The sequence below is a fragment of the Pyrus communis genome, chromosome 1 (genome assembly GCF_963583255.1).
Source record: "Pyrus communis chromosome 1, drPyrComm1.1, whole genome shotgun sequence".
NCBI classification, from domain to species: domain Eukaryota; kingdom Viridiplantae; phylum Streptophyta; class Magnoliopsida; order Rosales; family Rosaceae; genus Pyrus; species Pyrus communis.
The window spans coordinates 37582847-37603340 of record NC_084803.1 but is presented as its reverse complement, the minus strand read 5'-3'; the positions used below and the strand labels follow the sequence as shown (position 1 = coordinate 37603340).

Sequence of the window (20494 nt, the reverse complement as noted above, 5' to 3'; positions counted from 1 at the left end):
GGCAAGACACATGCAACATGTTCACGAAATGCGTACAGTGACCGTTACGTCTACATTTACCATTTCAACTTCACCAAAGAACATGTCAATAGTGCAAAGTTATGCTTGCATATCTCCTCAAGAGACTATCTTTGTTGAGCTGCCGCGTCAGACGTCTTCCCACGAGGGTGGAAACCCGGATTCAATGGGACAGCTTCTGTACGCAGCAGCTTGATTTTCTCCTTTTACCTCAGGCATTGTCGTTCATAAGATGAAATAACAGTAACAATAGAACCTGAATTGCATCATTGGATGACCGTACAACTTAACAAAAAGGTCGAACAATAAATCGATCTTTCAATTCAATTGCTTTGATAACATACACGAATTCAATCCGAAAAGTTTTGGATATCGATTAAGTTACAAGTGTTTCATTTCTCCGTATGTAAGTTCACTATAAACCTCGTTTATTTCTAGTAATTACATGCCCTCATAGCTCCCAGCATATACATGGTTGAGGCTGGTTGTTCCACTTATTGGTGATCTGAACTACTCTACTTACTTTATTGGCCCCCGTCACATGAACATGCATCTATAGGGTTCAAGGACTTTAAATATGAAAATAGAAAATATTGTTCTAAATCGCAAGAACCCGAATGCTTCACCCAGCTTCCAGATAATCCAGCTTATTTGGAAAACTCACCTGCAGGCAGCTTCTGATGTTATCTCATCACTTTGCTTGAAGAAGAATTGAGGAGAAGGGGGCCATGTTATAAGTGCCTTCAATGCCCGGGACGCCATCAGGCACAATGTCATTGGGAGACTCCAGATTCGTGTCAACCTGCAATCCAACAGGACTTCTATTCAGTTGAGTTTAGAAATTGGATGATAATGGTACATGAGGGATGATAATCAAAAGCAAAACTAACGGAAGTGGCAATCTATGACTAAGATTTTCTAAGGTCTATATATAGTAAAAATGCAGGTTTTTTTTATGAACACCGTCGAGAAAACAAAGGATTATGCAGAAATGGGAATAAAACCAACCACACGAAACCATCTCCTCTTTACTGGTGGTGCCGGTATTGGAACTGTAATAAAACAGTCATGAGCATTGAATGCCAAATAGATGTCGCCTTCACTACTGTCATGAAACCTGCAAAACAAAAGTTTCAGTATATATGTTTCTGATGCATTTAACAGTCTTGAACTTTGACCCTGAAGGTTAAAGTTTCTATAAAGAGAAATAAAAATTGAACAAGAAAAAACAGAAAACGGAAAATGCTATACAGCAAGCCATAGAAACAAGTCCAAGATCGTGCTGTTAGCAGAAAGGAAAAAATAAGGGAAAAATCAGATGCTTTTCTAGGTGGTAAGTATCCAACTTAACAGCACATGCTCAAAATTACAAAACTGCATTAAGGACCAACAGCCATCAAACGTAAGGACACCTTGAAGCAAGACACGATCACTTAAGAAAATTACTCATCCACTTTGTTTTCTAACTCAATAAGCAAGATCGTGATTCCAAGGCCGAATCGCACAATGAAAATACCATGCCACTCCCCTCATGCAATATCTTGAAAGAAAAATCAAACTTACGGTACCAACTATCTGTACTTTACAAAGAAGATAGGCATAAGTCCTTACGTAAATGCAAGGAATTTGCTCTCATAGTTGTCCCAGTTGTCTTCATGCCATGTCACATCATGCTACACAAATAATTGTTCAATGAGTCTTCAAGGAAGTAATCGTTCAGTTAAAATTAAAGCATGAATGCATAAGAAATAAAACAAAAAGAAAAGGAGAGTACCTTCTCAAGAAAAGTTTCACGACCAAATACATGATGTGCTCGTCTAAACTTTATTGCCTCCTTGAAAAACCTGAAGTGATTGTTGTTCCGTGCCTCCAACTGCCATGCCAAAAAGATTATTTCATGCCAGTCATAGATTAAAGTTGAACAAAAGCCAAACAAAACAATTTACTAGTTTCCAAAGGAAAAAAAAAAAAAAAAAAAAAAAAAAGCAATTTACCTGTCCCCACTGGAAATGGTTAAGAGCAGTATCATGTCCATAACTGTTGTTATTTCCATGTCGAGTATGCCCATATTCATCTCCCATCAGCATCATTGGGGTTCCCTGGTCAAGTGCATTCAGAAGCTTACATCAGCACTAAATGTGCTCAAGTGACAATATTGCAAATTAAGTATTTTAAAGATATAAATGCTGCTAGACCCGAAAACGAATTGTCTAGCAAGAGTACATGATCATACCAGAGGTTTAAGTCTATTTACTGCCAATCAACAGGCAGAAAAATGGCTCCTGGTAGGACCCCATTACAAGGGGCATAATAATTTTCAATGCTTCCAGATTTGGAAAATATAAAGTAAAATCTGAATTTTGAGACCATGTATCTGAACTTAACAAGTTTAAAATAGTTCAAATGGACAAGATAGCGCGTGCATAAATGACACGTGAAGTTAGATTTTGAATAAATTTACCTGGGATATCATTAATGCCAAATGAAAATTTTTCATTTGGCGGGAACGTATAGCTTTAATAGTAGAATCATCAGTTTCTCCTGTCAAATAAATGGAAAAATTGAAATTTCAACGCATGCAAATAGAAACACAAAGGAAGGTATACACAAACTAAAGCCGCAGGGACAAATTATAATATAATTTTTCAATTAAGCAGTACCCATTTATACACAACAATTGCACTAGAGGACTGCCATGTCCCATTTGCACGAGTATGTTCATCTCCTCTTACAGAATATATGTGCAATACTCGAAATTGCACCTACACCATACTTATTTACTTTGTGGTTTTACATAACATGGAAATGGAAAGTTCACTACTTAATACTATCATTGTAATTACAAAGACGAAAACTTAAACTACCTAGGCATTTAGGAAGTTAGTGAAGATGACAAATAATACCAAATCTAATGCCTTGATAGTCCAAAGACAAAAGAGATAGGACATGAACTTTTATTTTTCAGGTGTAGTATTGGTACTAATAACCACCCCCTCCCAGGCCTTCCCGATACACTGACTAATACAATGCTAGCTTGAAATTGAAAATGATGGATCCATTTTGATACCCTGTGGCCTTGACTACAAATGTTCTGTCCTGCCAATACACTAAAGCTGGAATAATAACAAAATATATCAAGGAGCAAGCGCTGAAGTTAGGCCTACCTTCATGACCACAATTCCAGCTCAAATTATCATTACTTCCATCATTTCCTCCTTCTCCATTAGCATCGTTGTGCTACAAAATCAACAATGAATGGACATAGTGGATGATGTAGCCTTAAATGAACAAAAATAAATAAATAAAATGATGTATTAAATGTTGAAGTACCTTGAAATTGTATGAAACAAGATCATATAGAGTGAACCCATCATGGGCAATAATAAAATTAACACTGTGATAGGGTTTGCGCTTATTCACCTGTGGAATAAGTGAAAATAATGAGAAAATGTAACGAGAACTTGCATTAAATCCAAACAAATTCACAGATTTTGAACAAGAGCGAGTAAAATAATACAAATCCAGATTAAGATGTTGCTAAGTTGACCATACAACAACAACAACAACAAACCCTTATCCTAAAACAAAAGAAATAATAATTGTAGTTTAAGGTTGTGAAATCAGATACTCTACATCTTTCTATTATTCCAGATGATAGAATAAAAACCATAAACTTAAAAATGAGTTATGGGGTATTGTAGAAACGAGAAAGGAAAAAAAAAACACATTCAATCATTTTAAGCATGAGCATGAGGGTACTTTGGTTGCATTGCAATAAAAAGTTTCAGTAAGCAGGGTAATGAGACCAGTTGCAATCAAGATAGTTTGTGGAGAAAAAGATCATTTCCAGAACAGAAAGATGTGTGGCTGCCTTGATATGAAATATAAGGCCTTCCGTTCTTTTGATTGTAATGGGGTATCTCGGTGTCCCAACATCACCCGAGACAATAAATCTTGGGGATAAGTTTTCGATCCCAATAATGAACCCATCTCCATGTTCAATTTCATTGAATTTTAAGCTGGGGGCAAATCATCCCCGTTGAAATTCAAAACACAGAATAGACAGCTTAACAAGTTTGCATGGCAAACATCAAGAATACCAAATTGATGGTTACGAAGAAAAGGAAATGATAGTAAACGGCAAACAGTAGTTAATGCAATAGTATTGATGAAAATACTTACTTTGTAAAGGTCAGCAGACCCAGAAACACGAGTTGCAAAACTTCCCTTCATACCAGAGTCGCCCTGTATAAAGGAAATTCAATGAAAAAAATCTAAAAATATATATAAATATGTACATGTTTTGCGTATGTGTGTGTGGCTCTATGTAATTTACAATCCAAATGTTGCTTTAGCTTCCCTAAACACCACAATAAAATACAAGAAAGTGGCGCTAAGATGCTACAAATAATGACAACGATAAAAAGTTAAAATAATGCCAAGAAAAAGAGGGAGAGAAACGTAAATGCAATGCTAAAGAGAAAGGATCATGGAAGTCAAAAGAAATAATGACTAACAGCATTGTATACTAAAAATTTATTCCATTGCATCAGTTTATGGAAAAGCTTCAGAAAGCATCCACCGATATAAATAGATGAACCCGTTCAATCTTATGCAAACCACTCCTTATCAAATTCAGCCTCTTTTGGATTCAATTGAGAGGAAATCCCTTTCATTTATAATCCATACACATACTTCAATATCTTATATCAGTTCTTGTACTTTGCACTAAAGTTAACAACGCGGATAAGTTATAGACTATCTAAGGCAAGTGTCATTTCATGGGAATACCTTTATAAATCTCCTTAGGTCATCACGATATTTCCCATTCCATTCAGCCCACCTGCATTAAAGGGATCTCATAAGTAACAGAGGAGAGCCATCCAAACTTTCACAGGCATAGAAAGATCTTTACAAACAAATTGGTGCATAACTAAAGTTGATAATATCAGGTGCCTTATACTACTAGATACTTCATGGAACAGGCTTGCCATTTACCAGGATTTATAACATTGATGATGGGAAAAAATAAGCTATAACTTCTTCAAAGGAAAAGGTATAAGGCCGAGTGCGCTTCAAAAGAGCAGAGGTAACATCAGAATCTCACAAATTAACTTACTTTGTGACTCTCATCGATAAAGCTATAATTTTCAATCATCCATTTTTAGTATATCCCCGCAAAGAAACTTTGTCTGCAAAGCACTGATATTGGTCCATAGGTCTGGAATGTTAAAATTAATCTCTTGTATTGATTATGTCATTGTAACTAGGAATAGGATAAATGAGAGCTCCAACAAATTAATCCCTTCATAATGAGATGTATCGGATGGTTGCAAAGTCCTTCGTCCTAGACTCCTAGTGGATGCTTGCTTTAGCTACAAAAAAAGTGTGTGTAACATGTATTGGCGGAAAAGTGTTAAAGAAAACATCAAACACCAAAAGGGAGTGCACTGAAAATGTAACCAAGTTGGGACTCACTCTAGTGAGAGCATAACCTCTGAAAAACCGTGAGGGCTAAAAGAGAAAAAGAGTGCCCACCATGTGAAAGAAACAAATTAGGACTTCCCAAGAAGAAGCCAACCTCAGAGTTCTTATATTGTGAGGGAGAGAACAATACGCCTCTACCAATATTGAAATACTAAAAAAACAAAAAAGGTAAAGGAGAAGCCAAGTGCCCCCTTGCCAAAAATAATTTTTTTTCTTCTTCTCTTCCTTGTCAAGGTTCCAACTAGAAAGCCACATTTAAAATCATCTGTTTGCTTTTCATTGTTTCTTTCATGTGGCTGCAATACCACACAAGTTAATAATAATCTAAAATGCATACAGCCGATCCCTGACATACTCGGGTTTATGATAATGTTCGACATCTCTTGGATACAGTAGATAGTAGATACAACTTGGCTAACAAAGAACAACCCCTTCAAAGTCCAAGATTAAACCTTTTGGTGCAAGTCTATGTACGAGGGCTTGTTTATCCAGGGAGGAAACTTTGTGATAGTCTAGGAGTTGGTCGATAAAAGAAACAAATAAGCAAGTTAAACAACCAATCTGGTAGTACGCGTATCCAGTTTTTCTAAGAGTCTTAAGCTCTTTTATGTCTGTTACTAAAAGTACAGGTTTCAGACACAAACTCCTCTGCCAGCATTACAATGAATCTGTAATTTCCTATCAACCAGCCAGTAAAACCACATGTTTAATTGATGCATCAGTAATTGGTTATTTCCTAAACTTCAATTCAAAATTATCATGTTTTTAAGTTTAACTTTTATGCATATTTCTGATATTTCCACCAACATCAAATTTGCATCCTTAACCAAACAATAGAAACACCTCATGCACAACTCCTAACAATACAGACCAAGAAGCCGTCCTTCAATACAATGTGAAGCACGACAAGGAAAAAAAACATAATCCAAAAGCAAAAGACTTAGCTATTGATGGAGACAATGAATTGTTACATTTTCCCAGCAAGTCAGCTTTATTCACAAAGAAGTAGAAATAAAATTAGAGGGTGTAACACAGTCTCCTCTTTTTTCTTTGAGAATAAAGTACTTTTATTTGTAGAAATCTCAGGTTAACAGCATCTCCAACATAACTATGATGAGGTGTACATTTGTAACATGAATTACCTGTCCCAATTTGGAAATCTTCCAACAAGATAAAGGCCTCCACAATCCCAAGGTTCGGAAATGATTTTACATCTTGATAGGATAGCATCTTTTGCAATAGCCTGCTCCAACAAACAAGGGTAAGTCAATCCTCATACAACTAAGTTTCTAGAACTTCACTCAATAACTAGAAGGCAAATCTACATAGAAAAGCACATATAATTATGCCCATAGCAATGGCCACAAACTTGTAACTATAAAAGTAACAACGCATATTTTTAGGAATTCGTAATAACAAAGATATTGATTTAAAACTAGATATATGAAGAGAACTTCCATATGGGTGTATTTGCAGATAACTTACCCTAATAACTGGTGGTGCGTCAAGAGGAGTTCCATCTGTTCCCCGACAAAGAACACTGGCAAGGTCAAATCTAAACCCATCTACATGATATTCAACAACCCTGAAAATGTTTAAAAACGATAAAGTATGAAGCTTGATATGAGCTACCTATTCAGTATATCAATGAATAAAGACCATTTATGAAACAATGGATATTATATTAGTCAATTATGTAGACAATTTCAAACTCTTATATTGGAAATTCTAAGTTAGGGCTGCATGCTCTAATACTAACATGACACCAGAACGGGCGAGTTATATTGTCCGGCCCAATTTGGTCACACATACCCAACATCACCCAATTTAATACATCTACACGTTTGGTTGAGTCTAGCCACGCAGGCCGGGGCTTAATGAGAATATAAAATCCCAAATCGGGAATTCTAAGTCTTGCACCACAATATACAAACTCTTGGGCTTATTGCCAATTGGTTTTGGATTGGCTGACTTAAGTTCAACAATATTAAATTAAATTATGGGTCATTTTCGGCTAAATATTAATTCTTTTCCTGAATCATGGGAGAAGGTATAATTCCATGAAACTACTAAGGAAAGGTATTAGGGAGTAGGAAGGGACTAAAGCCATAGACTTTTATGTCATATATGACATTTGATTAAGTTTATAAGTGTTACATGATAAAAGACATCACAAATACAATTAGGACATTTTTAACCAGATGAATAGAAATGACAGCAGATTGAAGGTGGCTACACAATAGGTTAAAGAACATATACGTTGCAATCCTTTGTTCTTAAAAAACAAAAGAAGATAAATTAGTACTCTATGAATTCTGACCTTACCAATGTCTTAAGCTGTCAAGAATGAGCTCCATGACAACAGGATGGTTACAGTTTAACGTGTTCCCTGAAAACCAACCGAATACAAAATCTTAGAACTTCACATGTTAACAATAATAGTTTTAACCTTTATTCAAGCACAAAGTCAAATCCTGTTTTGCATCCAAAATCCAGCAGTACAGTCCATAAATTTCGTCACTTTCAAAGTTTGCTTCGGTTTAGTGAAATACAGATACTTGCCCTTCATTGACATATCCATTCCATATATATATAAGATATCACATCCATACTATAAAACATTCCATACATTTTGACTTGATAAAAAGGCACCGTCAGAATATCCATCAATTGCTGATGAGACAGATAATTAATAAAAGAGAGTAGAAAGTTCATTTAATATAAATCTCTACAGCAGCAAGAGACAATTTACAGGTAAGGAGACAGTTAGAAAAGACACTTGAATTACCACAGCCAGAGTAGTTCAGTAATTCGCCATTGTTGTTCACGTCCAGCATGTAGTAAACCTGTAGGCGTAGGATGCATCATTTATAAAGAATATCTGATATAATGAATACAATAACTTATTTTAAAATAGATGTCCAGTTTTTTAAAGTTGTACATCCTGCCACAGCCAGAATTTATTCGACAAGAGAACCATGTAGGTTAACTCCGAATTCGAAAATGTAGGTTAACTCTGAATTCCAAAATTCAGAACCCTAAACAGTTGTAGCCTATCCTTATTAGCAAAATTCTAGCTTAGATTAGATGCACGATATTTATAAAGGCTAAAAAGAATCAGTTCACTCTTATATAGTTGACTAAATTCCAGTCTTTTAGACCTAGGAGGTGCAAGGAAATTTTTTCTCTATTTGATGGCAGTAAAATATAGTTGATCTCAGCCATAATTCCAACTGTTTGGGGATTAAAATTTAAAACATATGGTTTGGGGATTAAAACATATGGTCAGTTCATGAAATAATGTAACTTAAATAGTGTAACAGAAGTGTGACACCTTATTATCTATGCCACGAAATGAAGTTGTATAGGGGTTTGCATCATCAGCTTCATTAGTATGATTGTAGACAACATCCAAAATGACCTGTCCAAAAGGATAAAGTTTTGCATTGTCAGCTTCATTACTAAGATTGTAGACAACATCCAAAATGACCTGTCCAAAAGGATAAAGTTTCACTACTGCAATAACAGGAAAATTGCAGAAAAGACATAATTTACCTCTATCCCAGCACCATGCAAGGCTTTAACCATTTGTTTAAATTCCTGAGAAGCTTTAATGGGTCCTCCACCAGCACTTGCATAGCGGCTCATAGGAGCAAAGAAATTTATTGTCGAGTAGCCCCAGGTATTTATCTTCAAAGCACAAGAAGCCATATACACACATTGGTAAACAAATTAGATCGCTTGCCAGGCTGACAGTTAATGCTTACAGGCTTTAAAATTCAGAAAAAGAAAAATACAGGACAATTATTCAATGTTCAATTTATTGGACTTCCTTATGTACAAACAACAACCAAACCTTATCCCACTAAGTGCGGTCGGCTGATTGGAGTTCATCATGTAAATCACAAAAAATAATCAAAATATCATCTTGTTGAAACATCTTGGATATCAACCTATAAGTTCAGAACCACCCAGAATAACCTACTTATCAGTCACTAGCATCTATTTGTGACAATGATAACATCCAGATTTTCATCTCCAACTATGAAGAGAAGTTAAAAGGAAAGCTACAACAATGTATATATTATAAACTTCAGTAAACAAATGAAGAGAAGTAGATTTAAATACCATGTGATCTCTAGGATTTCGTCGCCTCTGAAACTCAAACTCATCAAATTCGAAGACAGGCAGCAATTCCACTGCATTGATACCAAGCTCTTGAAGGTGTGGAATCTAAAGATAAAATGGAGAGGAAATATCAGAGAAGTCCATCAACAGTTGAAATTGAAATATGAACCATCCATAGCATCTTCCAGAAAACAATTAAAGAGCTATCATTCTACTTAATGAATGATAAAAGGATAAGTCTAAGCACGTAAGGCAGTATATGTTGTCATTATTCATGATCTGTCTTTAACTTGCCACACTTTATTGCATGTAAGAAAGCACTAGATGTATTCACATTGCAAATCAATTCTTTAAGAAAATTAGAACTGAGGGCCCCTTGGACAATTTCTTCTGAGGGCATAAAGGTTCACTAGTCTTGTCTCCTGGAAATCGTGCCCGGCAAGAACAACTTGGCAAAAAATTTAACTTTTATTAGACATACTTATGGCCAATTGGGCATCACTTCAAACAAATATAGAGCTCAAACAAAAAATCAAAGTTATTTTATTTAAAAGTGAGGCAGCAGATAAAAACCTGAGATACCGTCTTTTCAAAAGAAAACAGAAAAGAAAAAAAAAATCCAGGATTTAAGATATCATTATACATGTCTCCATAGGTATCTCCTTACCATAACTTAGTTATAGTTTTCTGGTCAACGTTATCTATGGAAGCATGGCTTGGAAATAAAAGGAAATAATCGAAATTTCAAAAAACAAAGCAAAATGTTATTGAATCAAGGTAAAGAAGGATATAGGGTGCATTCAGATATTGTACTTTGTATAAAGAGATGCTATTATATGGATAGATTGTCATTCGTCTTGTTATAACCAATTAATACCTTCTCGATCATACCAAGGTAGCTACCACGAATATCTGGATCCAAACCACTGGATTCATCAGCTGTATATGCACGAACATTCATCTCATATATAACAAGATCCTTCTGAAAAAACGGCAGAATACATACAGGTTACGATGTGATGCGATGTATTTAAGTCTACATTTAACTCAGAAACAAGATGGAGCATCAAATGATTAATTGCGTAAAAAAAGAAAATAATTCAAAATTTGAAAATTAAATCATATCAACTATGAGCATATAAATAATACAGATATTAATAAAAATGTATTCAGTTATGATTTTCTCATAAACCATAAGATGTGATGTTGAGGGGAGAAAGAGAGAGGAACTATCAAACTTCCATCTGATTGAACAAATGTATCAAGACAACAATTTATCATGTTCTCTGCATAACTTATTTACCTCAGGTATATTTGGGAGCTTGTAGTTTTCTCCCCAGTCAAAAGGCAAGCTATCAAAATCATAAGTTCCGAGAAATTTAGATAACTTTTTCGTGGTGTCTCCAAACATCCGACGGCCTTCAACTAGCTTTGCATAAGGATCTACAAGCACAATGCTGCTATCAAATCGATGTCCCTGATGCCAACCTCGTGGCCCATCCATACGATAACCATAAAGAACATTGCTCCGGGGCAAATCCTGGGAAGAAATGATTTCATTATCATGAGTCGTAGTTCATGAAAACTACACAAAGAGATATATTCTCATAGGAGAGTGACAGAGACAGAGATAGAGACAGAGGAAGACAGAGAAAGAGAGTAGTGAGTGTTCAAGCAAAGAACTAATGCCATCATTAAATCAAGGACAGCTCAAAGACAGGTAGTGCTGTGAGTAACCTATATCAAATATTACCTTGATGCACATGTGCCAAATGTCACCAGTCTTGTTAACATTAGGATCCAAAGGCAGCTCCATCATTCCACCATCCAGCCCTCCAAGCCTTTCCCTGACAAAAATTATATTTATCAAAAGTTGGTCTACAGAAGATGTCCATCTAGTAACAGCAATTAATAAATTGAATTTTAAACCAACAGGCATAAATCAAAGAAACTCTTTAGAAAGACAGACATTTTTATAGGAAACATAACTTTTACTAAAAGAGAAAGAATAAATATCTCCAAAAAGGCTGCAGACAACTTCCATGATCCATCTACATCAACACTACAGTCTGTCCTTAAAAAAAAAAAATTAACTTCCATTCAGATCAAAGTCCCTCTAATCAAAGTTACATTCAGAAGATGTTTAAAATCTACTTTTTTCAGTTTCCTACACACAAAAAAATGATCTAATCAGTTTCAAACAAAGGGAAGCTTCCACCACCTTATCAAATAGCCTATCATTTCTTTCAAACAAAACACCCACATTGCTGCTGAGCCCGAACAGCACAAAACAATAATTACCCTTGTGCTAGCCCCAACACTCAAGTACACTTCCACCCAGGAATGAAAATATCTAGACCAAACCCCGACCACTTCAAAATTATGCATAAACCTAAACCAAAATCGCATGGTGAATGGAGTCAATGGACAATGGGAAAAAGAATGATGAATGCTCTCTGCTGCTCTTTTATGCAAAACACACAATGTGGAGATACACAAAGGCCCCAGTCCAGACCACAAGTTTCAGCAACTGAGAGAGAGAGAAGAATGAACCAAAGATATGTATTCTCAAAGGAAACTAAAGAAACCTGTCTCTACAACCAGCGAGAACAACCCCCAGATTGATTTCCAAACTTACATTTTTAGATTGTCAATCTGTAACAAAACAGGCCTGGTATATGGCAAGATTTTTACCCATAAATACAGATGTTCATATATACATGAGTTTACACAATAGGATATTAGGCAATGAACAAAATGAAAATACGATGTTACCTTTCTGGAAGTGATAAGCAAAGTGTGACAGCAGTTGCATGCTGTGAAAAGATAGCAAAATTTATCCCACTGTCAACTTCTGATACACCCAGCGGAAAAGCTTGACCTGGGAAAATTTTCCATGATAAGCTGGATTCTGACAGTTGGGGGGCTTCTTCCTATAATCACAAACAGTGAACACATGAAAATGTCGAATATTCCCATTCCGCCATTGGTAAGAAGTCGATTAGGGAAAAAAGTCATCAATCAGTTTATGGCTCTCAAGCATAGATGAATCACTACTGTTTTAGTATTGTGTTTATGAATATTGCATAATTTGGAAGTTTCAGCCAACGGATGTAGAAGGTAAAAGATATGATCCTACGTGAAAAGAAGTACCTCAAGCACGCGTTCTTGAGCACGCTGACCATAAGCATTAGCTGTGCTATGCTTGGCACCATCCCGGGTCTAACCTATGCCAAAAGTCCATCCATATAATTACCAACAATGCAAAACCAAACCAAATACAAAGGCTGATTTCCCTGCACCATAGAAAGATAAACATGCCTTTCTGACAATTCCTTGCTGATTGCTACCCGATGCTTGTTTATTCCACTTCAATCTAATAAACCATCAATGCCGAAATCAACAATAACTCGATTTCATCACAAATCAAAATAGTACCATAACATGAAATTAGTCATTCCAACAAAGAAGACAGCACTTTTCACCATGTATCATACTACTAAAATGCTGGAAGATGCACTGCTACAAATGCATTTTTGGTACAATTTTGTACGATACTCTTTAAACTTGAAAGTTGAAAAGTATTCATTTTTATGAATTTAAAACAAAACCCACCAAAGTTTAATCAATAAAATGGACCCAAGTGCGCAAAAAATGAAAATTCAAACCACAATACTGAAAATTCAATCTGTCATATAAAAAAAATCAAGAAAACAGAGAAATACAAAAGAATTACCCCATTTCAAGAACAGGAGAAGCTAGTGTGCAAGAAGCGCCAGGGTGAGATGAAAGGGGAGATGCAAAGAGAGGGAACTTGGCGACATTTGAATCGTACAAATGTGGGGTTCGAAGCATCCTTGATCTTTTCGTTGGATTGCAAAGTGTACGATAAAAGTTCTAAGAGAGTATATTAAGAGCCAAAAGGGGATCGAATTTTCCGAGAAAGATGATGAATCTGAGAAAGCTAGGACCAAAAGGAGGGCACCATTTTAGTGACGTTTGGATTGAGCCAGCTGAAGCTACATCACGTGGAAGGGAAGTCGGAAAGTGGAAGAAGAGTGAGAGTGAAGAGAGAGAGGCTGTGAGGAAAGAGAGGGAGAGGATCAAGTACCAAGAGCGGCATGGAAGCCGGATGCATTTTCATGTCTGCCACGTGAAAGGATACGAGAGAGTTGGGTCAAGTTTGATGTTAACAGGCGACAGGTGTTCGATAACGGTTCTTTTAACATGATTTTTGTTTCTTTTGATTTTTGGACCGACTTATTTGTGATGTTTTCATTTTTATTGGAGACTTATTTGTGACACCACAAGTTTTGTGATACTTTTTGGTTTTTTTTTTTTTTTATACATTTTCAGTCAATATTCTAAACTATATTAATAAAAATATTTTTATCAACTAAAAGAGTGTAAAAGGATAATTTTATCCTCTACCATAAAACGAAATTATGGGTAGTAAAGTAAATTCACAAAAATCAAATTTTACAATTTTTTTTTTCAAAACCTCACCCAAGGGCGGTTTTAACATCCTCAATTTTGCTACTTAATAATATGGTCTAGTAGTATTTATCTTCACTTGTAAGTAAGAGTTCTTATGTTTGATTCTCATCAAAGATGAATTTGAATCACGTTATTGCTAGTCCATCGTAAGGCTAAGTCCATTTCCCTCCCCATTAGTGGTAAATAATATCAATTGTTCATAAAAACATCCTTTAATTTTGAAAAATAAAATATATAAAAATAAAAAATAAAAAAACTTCTCTATCTAATCCACATTCCTTTTTTCTCCCTTTTCACACACAAAATGTGGACATATGCCAGTATTATATTAAAAAGACATGATTTTCTTTCTTAATTGTTGAAAAGTATTCATTTTTTCTTAGAAATTTTCTATGGTACGAAGAAATATTCATTTTTATTAATTTAAAACAAAATCCACCAAAGTCAATCACCAAAATGGATCCCAAATCGTTCACAATTTTTTGTTCTCGACTGTTATTTTAAAAAGATATAGTTTTTGTTTTTTATTTAATTTTTGATCTCGACTGCTATTTTAAAAAGATATAGTTTTTGTTTTGAATAAAACATTTTTTCGAAAAAGATTTTCTTGCTATAAACTTCTTATTTAAGTATAATTGTGTAAATCTTAGATTAGATTTGATTCTAATTATTTTTCTCTATTAGGACTTGTATTCTTTGGAGGAGAATGATTTATTCCATCCCTTATTACTATAAATAAAGGCATTGCGTAGGGGCAATAACACATCCTCTACGCAACCTTACAAACACATCTCTCTCTAAATTTTCTCTGTGTCGCCAGCCCCCTTTCCTTGTCAGTTAAATATAGGCTACAACACGTTATCAGCACGCTCCTACCGCTACGCTTAGGCATCTGACGTGAAAATTATTCGTCTTCAATCAGGAGAGTATTATATTTCAATTATTTTTAATTGCTTAGATTTTGATTTTATTGATTCATATACTTTTATTAATTCAATTTAATTTTTTTGTGTTGAACGTGATACAAGCTTTGGAGATGAAAAGCCGAAATTGAAGAAAAAAATTATGCATTAAACCAATTCATCAATATCATCATGCAATCAAGTTCTTCCAAAACAACGATTTTTATCTTGATATTTTTGCAGCCCTGATAGCATGAACATTCACCATAATGTATGACCCAACTTTACATTTTTCGAATTTTAGATTCAACATAAATTGTGTATGCATTATATTCATAATTGTTGAATTATGTGAATTGATATTGCCATGAATTGCCTCATATGTTGGATGCTCATGCATTGAATTATATGTTGAATATGCATTGAATTAATCTGAAAATTAAAAAATAAAATATAAAAAATAAAACTTCTAGGGTTTGTCAAACCTAAACTCGAGCTCACGCGAGCCTTTTTGAGCCACGATGCACAAGGTAAAACCCCCAATGCTCCATCTGAGAAGACGATGACATTTTGGCATTGAACCCACAAACCCAATGTTGCCTGCAGTCGGCCACGGCCACACCACCGTCTCTCTGGGGAAATCATGACTTGCTGTCGTGTTTTTGGGACCTAACCATCATCGAAGATGATGGGCTTCTAGAAAAACCGATGAACATCGATGATTTTTCGAAGGATTCTTCGAATCCTCACTGTTTCTCAGCCGCCCTCCCTCCCCGGGGACATCGAAACTTAGTTTTCCATCCCAAATTAGGGTTCCAATCGAACCCCCATGCATCGTCGTGCCATAACTGACCGAGAGAAGTTGCTTGAAGTGACGTCGGAGACTTTTCCAATTCGAATCCCACACCCAGCGCCGTTAGGGTGTTCTGGGTTTCCAAACCCAAGCCCTAGTGGGCTTCAGACCCTCAGGCCTGCATTGAACATCTCCCTTTTTAGGCTACTGGTTGCATTTGCTGCCACAACCCAAATCCAAAAAGCCAATTGGTCTGAATTTGACTCTCGGCCCGCAAACGACACCAGCCCAATTGGGCTTTGGTGTCCTCATGTGTGACAACCCGTTCCGAATTTTTCGTTTTTATTTTATTTTAAAAGCGTGAATTTACTAAATTGCCCTAGAGGCAAGGATTTTGACTTCCGTTGACCATCGACTTGAGAGGTGTGGGACTTATTCTTTAAGCATATCCTCGTAGTACTCTTTGGTACGAACGTATAGGCGAAAACCGTTTGCGCGTCCGGATTATAACGGTATAGTTACGGACGTTCGAAATTGGTTATTCAAGGTTTAGTGTGTATTTAAATTAAACCCCCACTTTGTGGGGGAAGCCCAAAATCAGTAACGGAGGGAGGAAAGAAAGAAGAAAAGAAAAAAAAAAAAAAAAAAAAAAAAAAAAGGGAAGAGAGCTTCCCGTGCACCCATACCCGCGCCACCACGAGACCATCTTCCAAGGCCGATTCCGGCCAACTCCGGTGGAGTTTTTCGATGCCACCACCACCATCTTGAAACTCTCATTCCCCTCTACAAAACCCACCCAAGAACCACCTTGATTGACCATGGTATGAGGCGGTTTGAGGCCACGAAAGTTGACGAAAATCAATGGTGCTCCGGCCACCCTTTTCGATTTTCCGGCAAATCGGCAAAGCAATGGCCGATGCCACCACTTGGGCTTTGTAGCCCATCATCCCAGGAGCAAAACCCAACCAACCTTGACCCCGTTGGACCACCGTAGACGACGAATCGACGTCGGGAAGTTTTAGGCATCCGCCGGCTTCGTGGGCAAAATTGACCATCTTCCGTCCACTTTTGGACTTCGTGGCAGGTATGAAAGTTGCTCCACTCACTGAGATCTTCATTTCTGTGAAGTTTGAGAATTTTTGGAAATAGTTGGATTTTCCGGCGAGTCGGGGCGGCCGACCGCCACCCGCGGCGGCGCGTGCGGCGGCGCGTGGCCAGTGGGCCGCCAATGCTATTTTTAGGCTATGTCAAATGTCTTGAATTCAGTTTTGTCATTTGAATGACGTAGGTTGATAGTTGGAACCTAAATTCGTTACGATACGTTACTTGATAAAAATGTGAATCGATGATCCGACCGTTGGATCATCACCAAAATGGGATATATTATAATACGTAATATTTAAAGATTATAGGAATTTACAGATCGGGAATCCGACTTACGGATCTTCCTGAATTGGATTTGTAAGTTAGTAAAATAAATGTTCATGGCCACTTGTTTTAGGCAATTGGCGGAGATCTGACCGTTGGATCGTAATGAAATTTTAGTATGTTATTCTTGAAACATATTGTGGATCGTTGGGAGTTGCGGATTGGAAATCTGATATGCGGATCTTCCGGGTCAAGTTATACAGGGTTGTAAACCCTACCATCGATCTTTGATCGACGGTTGACTTGTGGTCAATGGGTATCAAACTATTTTAGAATGTCGTTGAGGTTGTGTTTTATGTGAATTACGTACTCTTCGGATAAGAGTTCTGAGATGTGATTTGATAATTGGTCACAGGGACCAATCATTCAGGACGCCTCGATGTGTGCGCTAGAGAATCATAGCGTGGACTCCAAGTAAGTGGATCTTTTCCTTTTTATCGTACATATTATTGAGACTTCTATCGACAATTTTAAATTGATTAGGTATATTACTTTCATATTTAATTATTGTGAATGCTTGAAGTACGATATGAACTACGAATGGCTTGATCCCTATTTAGGGTACGTAGGCAGTCTAACGAGACGTTAGATGCAGCCATAAAATATTTGAGACCAAAGCCTTGCTTGGGAAATTGAGTAAGGCGAAAGAAATTGGTAAAGGCAAGTTTTAGTTTTATGAATTAGTTAGCTAAATTAGTGTTAATTGGGTCGTCATGGATAATTATCCCTGAAAATAAGTAGTTTGGGAGTAATGCGTTATTGATTGTACACTTCTCACTGTATTGTTTATAATTGAACATGCTACGACATGGTTGAGTATTAGATTGCATCATAGTATATCAATATGTATATTACTTGCATATAATTATTGGGAATGCTTTCAAGTGCAAAGGTGAACTCAGGACACCCAGGTAAGTTCAGGTGAGTTTATGGTACTAGTTGAATCGATTGCGTTATAGCATGACTACAGTTATGTGTTAGGCAACTTCGATACTGTCGTACTGGTTGCCATGTGTTGCACATGTTATATTGAGATGCATTGAGAGCTCATAAACCTGCACCCCGGTGTTAGTGCTCCCGCCCGTGGCCAGGGCACAGTCCTTCACGTGATGTTCACCTCTCGCACCTTATGCTCACCTTGGATTCAAGGTAGGTGCACAGTCCTGTCGTACAGACCACTTTAGGTGGTTCCGACTCGTAGGTGACCCGCGATTATTCGCCCAGTCTTCACGTGATCGTAGCACTTGAGCTTATTTATTTACACCCAGTCCTGTCGTACAGACCACTTTAGGTGGTTCCGACTCGTGTGCAGGTATACTTATTGAGCTATATGCTAGCCAGGATTGATGAGATATGGATAAGTCGTACAGGTCACTATAGGTGACTCCGACTTATATGCTAGCCAGGATTGATGAGATATGGATAAGTCGTACAGGTCACTAGAGGTGACTCCGACTTATATGCTAGCCAAGATTGATGAGATATGGATAAGTTGTACAGGTCACTATAGGTGACTCCGACTTATATGCTAGCCAGGATTGATGAGATATGGATAAGTCGTACAGGTCACTATAGGTGACTCCGACTTATATGCTAGCCAAGATTGATGAGATATGAATAAGTCGTACAGGTCACTATAGGTGACTCCGACTTATATGCTAGCCAGGATTGATGAGATATGGATAAGTCGTACAGGTCACTAGAGGTGACTCCGACTTATATGCTAGCCATGATTGATGAGATACGGATAAGTTGTACATGTCATTTTAGATGACTCTGACTGATATATCACTTTGTATTGATTTAGTTCATTTGGCCTACTTATTAATGTATGGTGGAGTTAATGGCAAACCGTGGTTTTGGTCATTTCTGAGTATGGTTTGGATATATGTATATATGTTGTACTGTCTTATGGAAAACGATACGGGTTTTACATTAGGGCATTACTTTTAGAGAGGTAATAACTTTGGGAAGCTTGGTTTTATTGCTTACTCACACCTTCTGTTTGGTGCCCTCCAGGTTTTAGCTGCTGAGTTTGTATCGACAACAATCTGTGGTGAATCTTAGTATTAATGGATATTTTGAGGGTATGATTCTTACCCATACTACTGTACCTTACTTATGCTCTGACATCGCGTGTGAAATGGGTTCGCTCCCACTCGTAGCGCACTCTGGTACTTAGACATTTTTAGATTCAAATTTATTCACTTTTTATACACTATCACATTTTATGGCTTCGTCACCTTCCAGGTGTCGGCCAGCACAGCTCGATTCAGGGTCCAAGTGGACTTTCTGGGTCGGGGTGTGTCATCATGTCTTTACCGCAGTAGAACACAGCCCTCGTAAGGCTCTCCTGGTTCCCTGCACAGAGCCACACCTGGTCCCAATCAGTAGCTAGTGATTCGATGCACCTGACCGACAACACACTGGATTGCCTCCCTTGGGAACGTCCACGCTGCGAGGCAGTGGATCAGTACCTTTTTACGAACCCTCTTTGTCTTAAGCCTGCAGCCCAACCTAGCCAAATTCTTAGGCCTGGGCCGCACGATCCAATTTGCTCAACCCACATGGGTTTGAGTCCTTATTTTTGGGCCCCGAGCTGAATTATTTATTTTTTAGACAATTTAAGTTTTAATTTTTTTTTTCCCAACTTTTAATTTTGGCCCGAAGTTCAAATAATTATTTCATTTATAATTCTAGACCTAAGGATCTATTTGCATATTTTCTTGTTGCATATTTATGTATATATATATATATGCGTTTGTTTGTAGGTACTATGAACCTGAAGTTCATAAACTGTTCTCAAAAAAATTAATTGAATGGATTAAGTTTTCGAACTTTTGTGCATGTGACTGGTTTAATTAATTTTATTCTAGGTATGACTAGTGGGAAAGTTAGTTGTTTGGCAGATAGTGCAACCACGCACACCATTTTGCGTGAACACATCTATTTCACTAACTTCGTACCTAAGAATACACCTCTGACAACCCTCTCAGGTCCATCCAACCTGATCAAAGGATACGGAAAGTCCCGTAAATGTTGTCCAATGGCACTATTTTGACCATTCAAGAGGCACTTTATTCTCCATGTTCCGGAAAAACGTTGTTGAGCATTAAAGATATTTAAGACAATAATTACCACGCTAAAACCTATGTAGAAAATGGAGTTGAATTTTTGTGCATCACTTTCTACGAATATGGCCAGAAGCGTATTCAAGAAAAGATTGAGTGTATCCTGAGTG

At 36.9% G+C, this 20494-nt stretch overlaps 1 protein-coding gene and 1 long non-coding RNA gene across 3 annotated transcripts; one reads left to right on the top strand and one right to left on the bottom strand.

The window, feature by feature from the left end:
• Nucleotides 1-319: 319 nt before the first annotated feature.
• On the bottom strand, nucleotides 320-13765 carry LOC137707499 (isoamylase 3, chloroplastic-like). Of its 2 annotated transcripts, none has more exons than XM_068446380.1 (24): nucleotides 13370-13765; nucleotides 12955-13009; nucleotides 12787-12855; nucleotides 12409-12566; nucleotides 11387-11480; nucleotides 10937-11173; nucleotides 10511-10615; nucleotides 9634-9738; nucleotides 9061-9195; nucleotides 8840-8995; nucleotides 8294-8351; nucleotides 7831-7894; nucleotides 6991-7090; nucleotides 6648-6748; nucleotides 4810-4861; nucleotides 4201-4263; nucleotides 3349-3438; nucleotides 3183-3255; nucleotides 2480-2559; nucleotides 2013-2117; nucleotides 1793-1891; nucleotides 1630-1691; nucleotides 1027-1135; nucleotides 320-820 (listed from the first exon to the last, which is right to left on the bottom strand). In XM_068446380.1, exons 1-24 carry the CDS (start codon nucleotides 13486-13488, stop codon nucleotides 710-712), a joined length of 2400 nt encoding a protein of 799 aa, XP_068302481.1. In that variant the 5' UTR covers nucleotides 13489-13765; the 3' UTR covers nucleotides 320-709. The 2 variants fall into 2 exon arrangements, with proteins under 2 accessions (XP_068302481.1, XP_068302489.1); XM_068446388.1 differs by having other exon boundaries at nucleotides 8840-8926; nucleotides 13370-13764.
• Nucleotides 13766-16504: 2739 nt separating this feature from the next.
• LOC137729097 (uncharacterized) lies at nucleotides 16505-19431 on the top strand. The gene is made up of 3 exons (XR_011067964.1): nucleotides 16505-16909; nucleotides 17609-17667; nucleotides 19273-19431. It is a non-coding gene; the product is annotated as an uncharacterized lncRNA (long non-coding RNA).
• Nucleotides 19432-20494: the final 1063 nt, after the last annotated feature.

Excerpts from the sequence above, each read along its gene's own strand:
- LOC137707499 (XM_068446380.1), bottom strand. The coding sequence starts at position 13,488 with ATGCTTCGAACCCCACATTTGTACGATTCAAATGTCGCCAAGTTCCCT. Across the intron at positions 7,895-8,293 it reads ACTGAACTACTCTGGCTGTG|GGAACACGTTAAACTGTAAC; the intron begins GTAATTCAAGTG and ends GTTGGTTTTCAG. Across the intron at positions 4,264-4,809 it reads ACCTAAGGAGATTTATAAAG|GGCGACTCTGGTATGAAGGG; the intron begins GTATTCCCATGA and ends TCCTTTATACAG.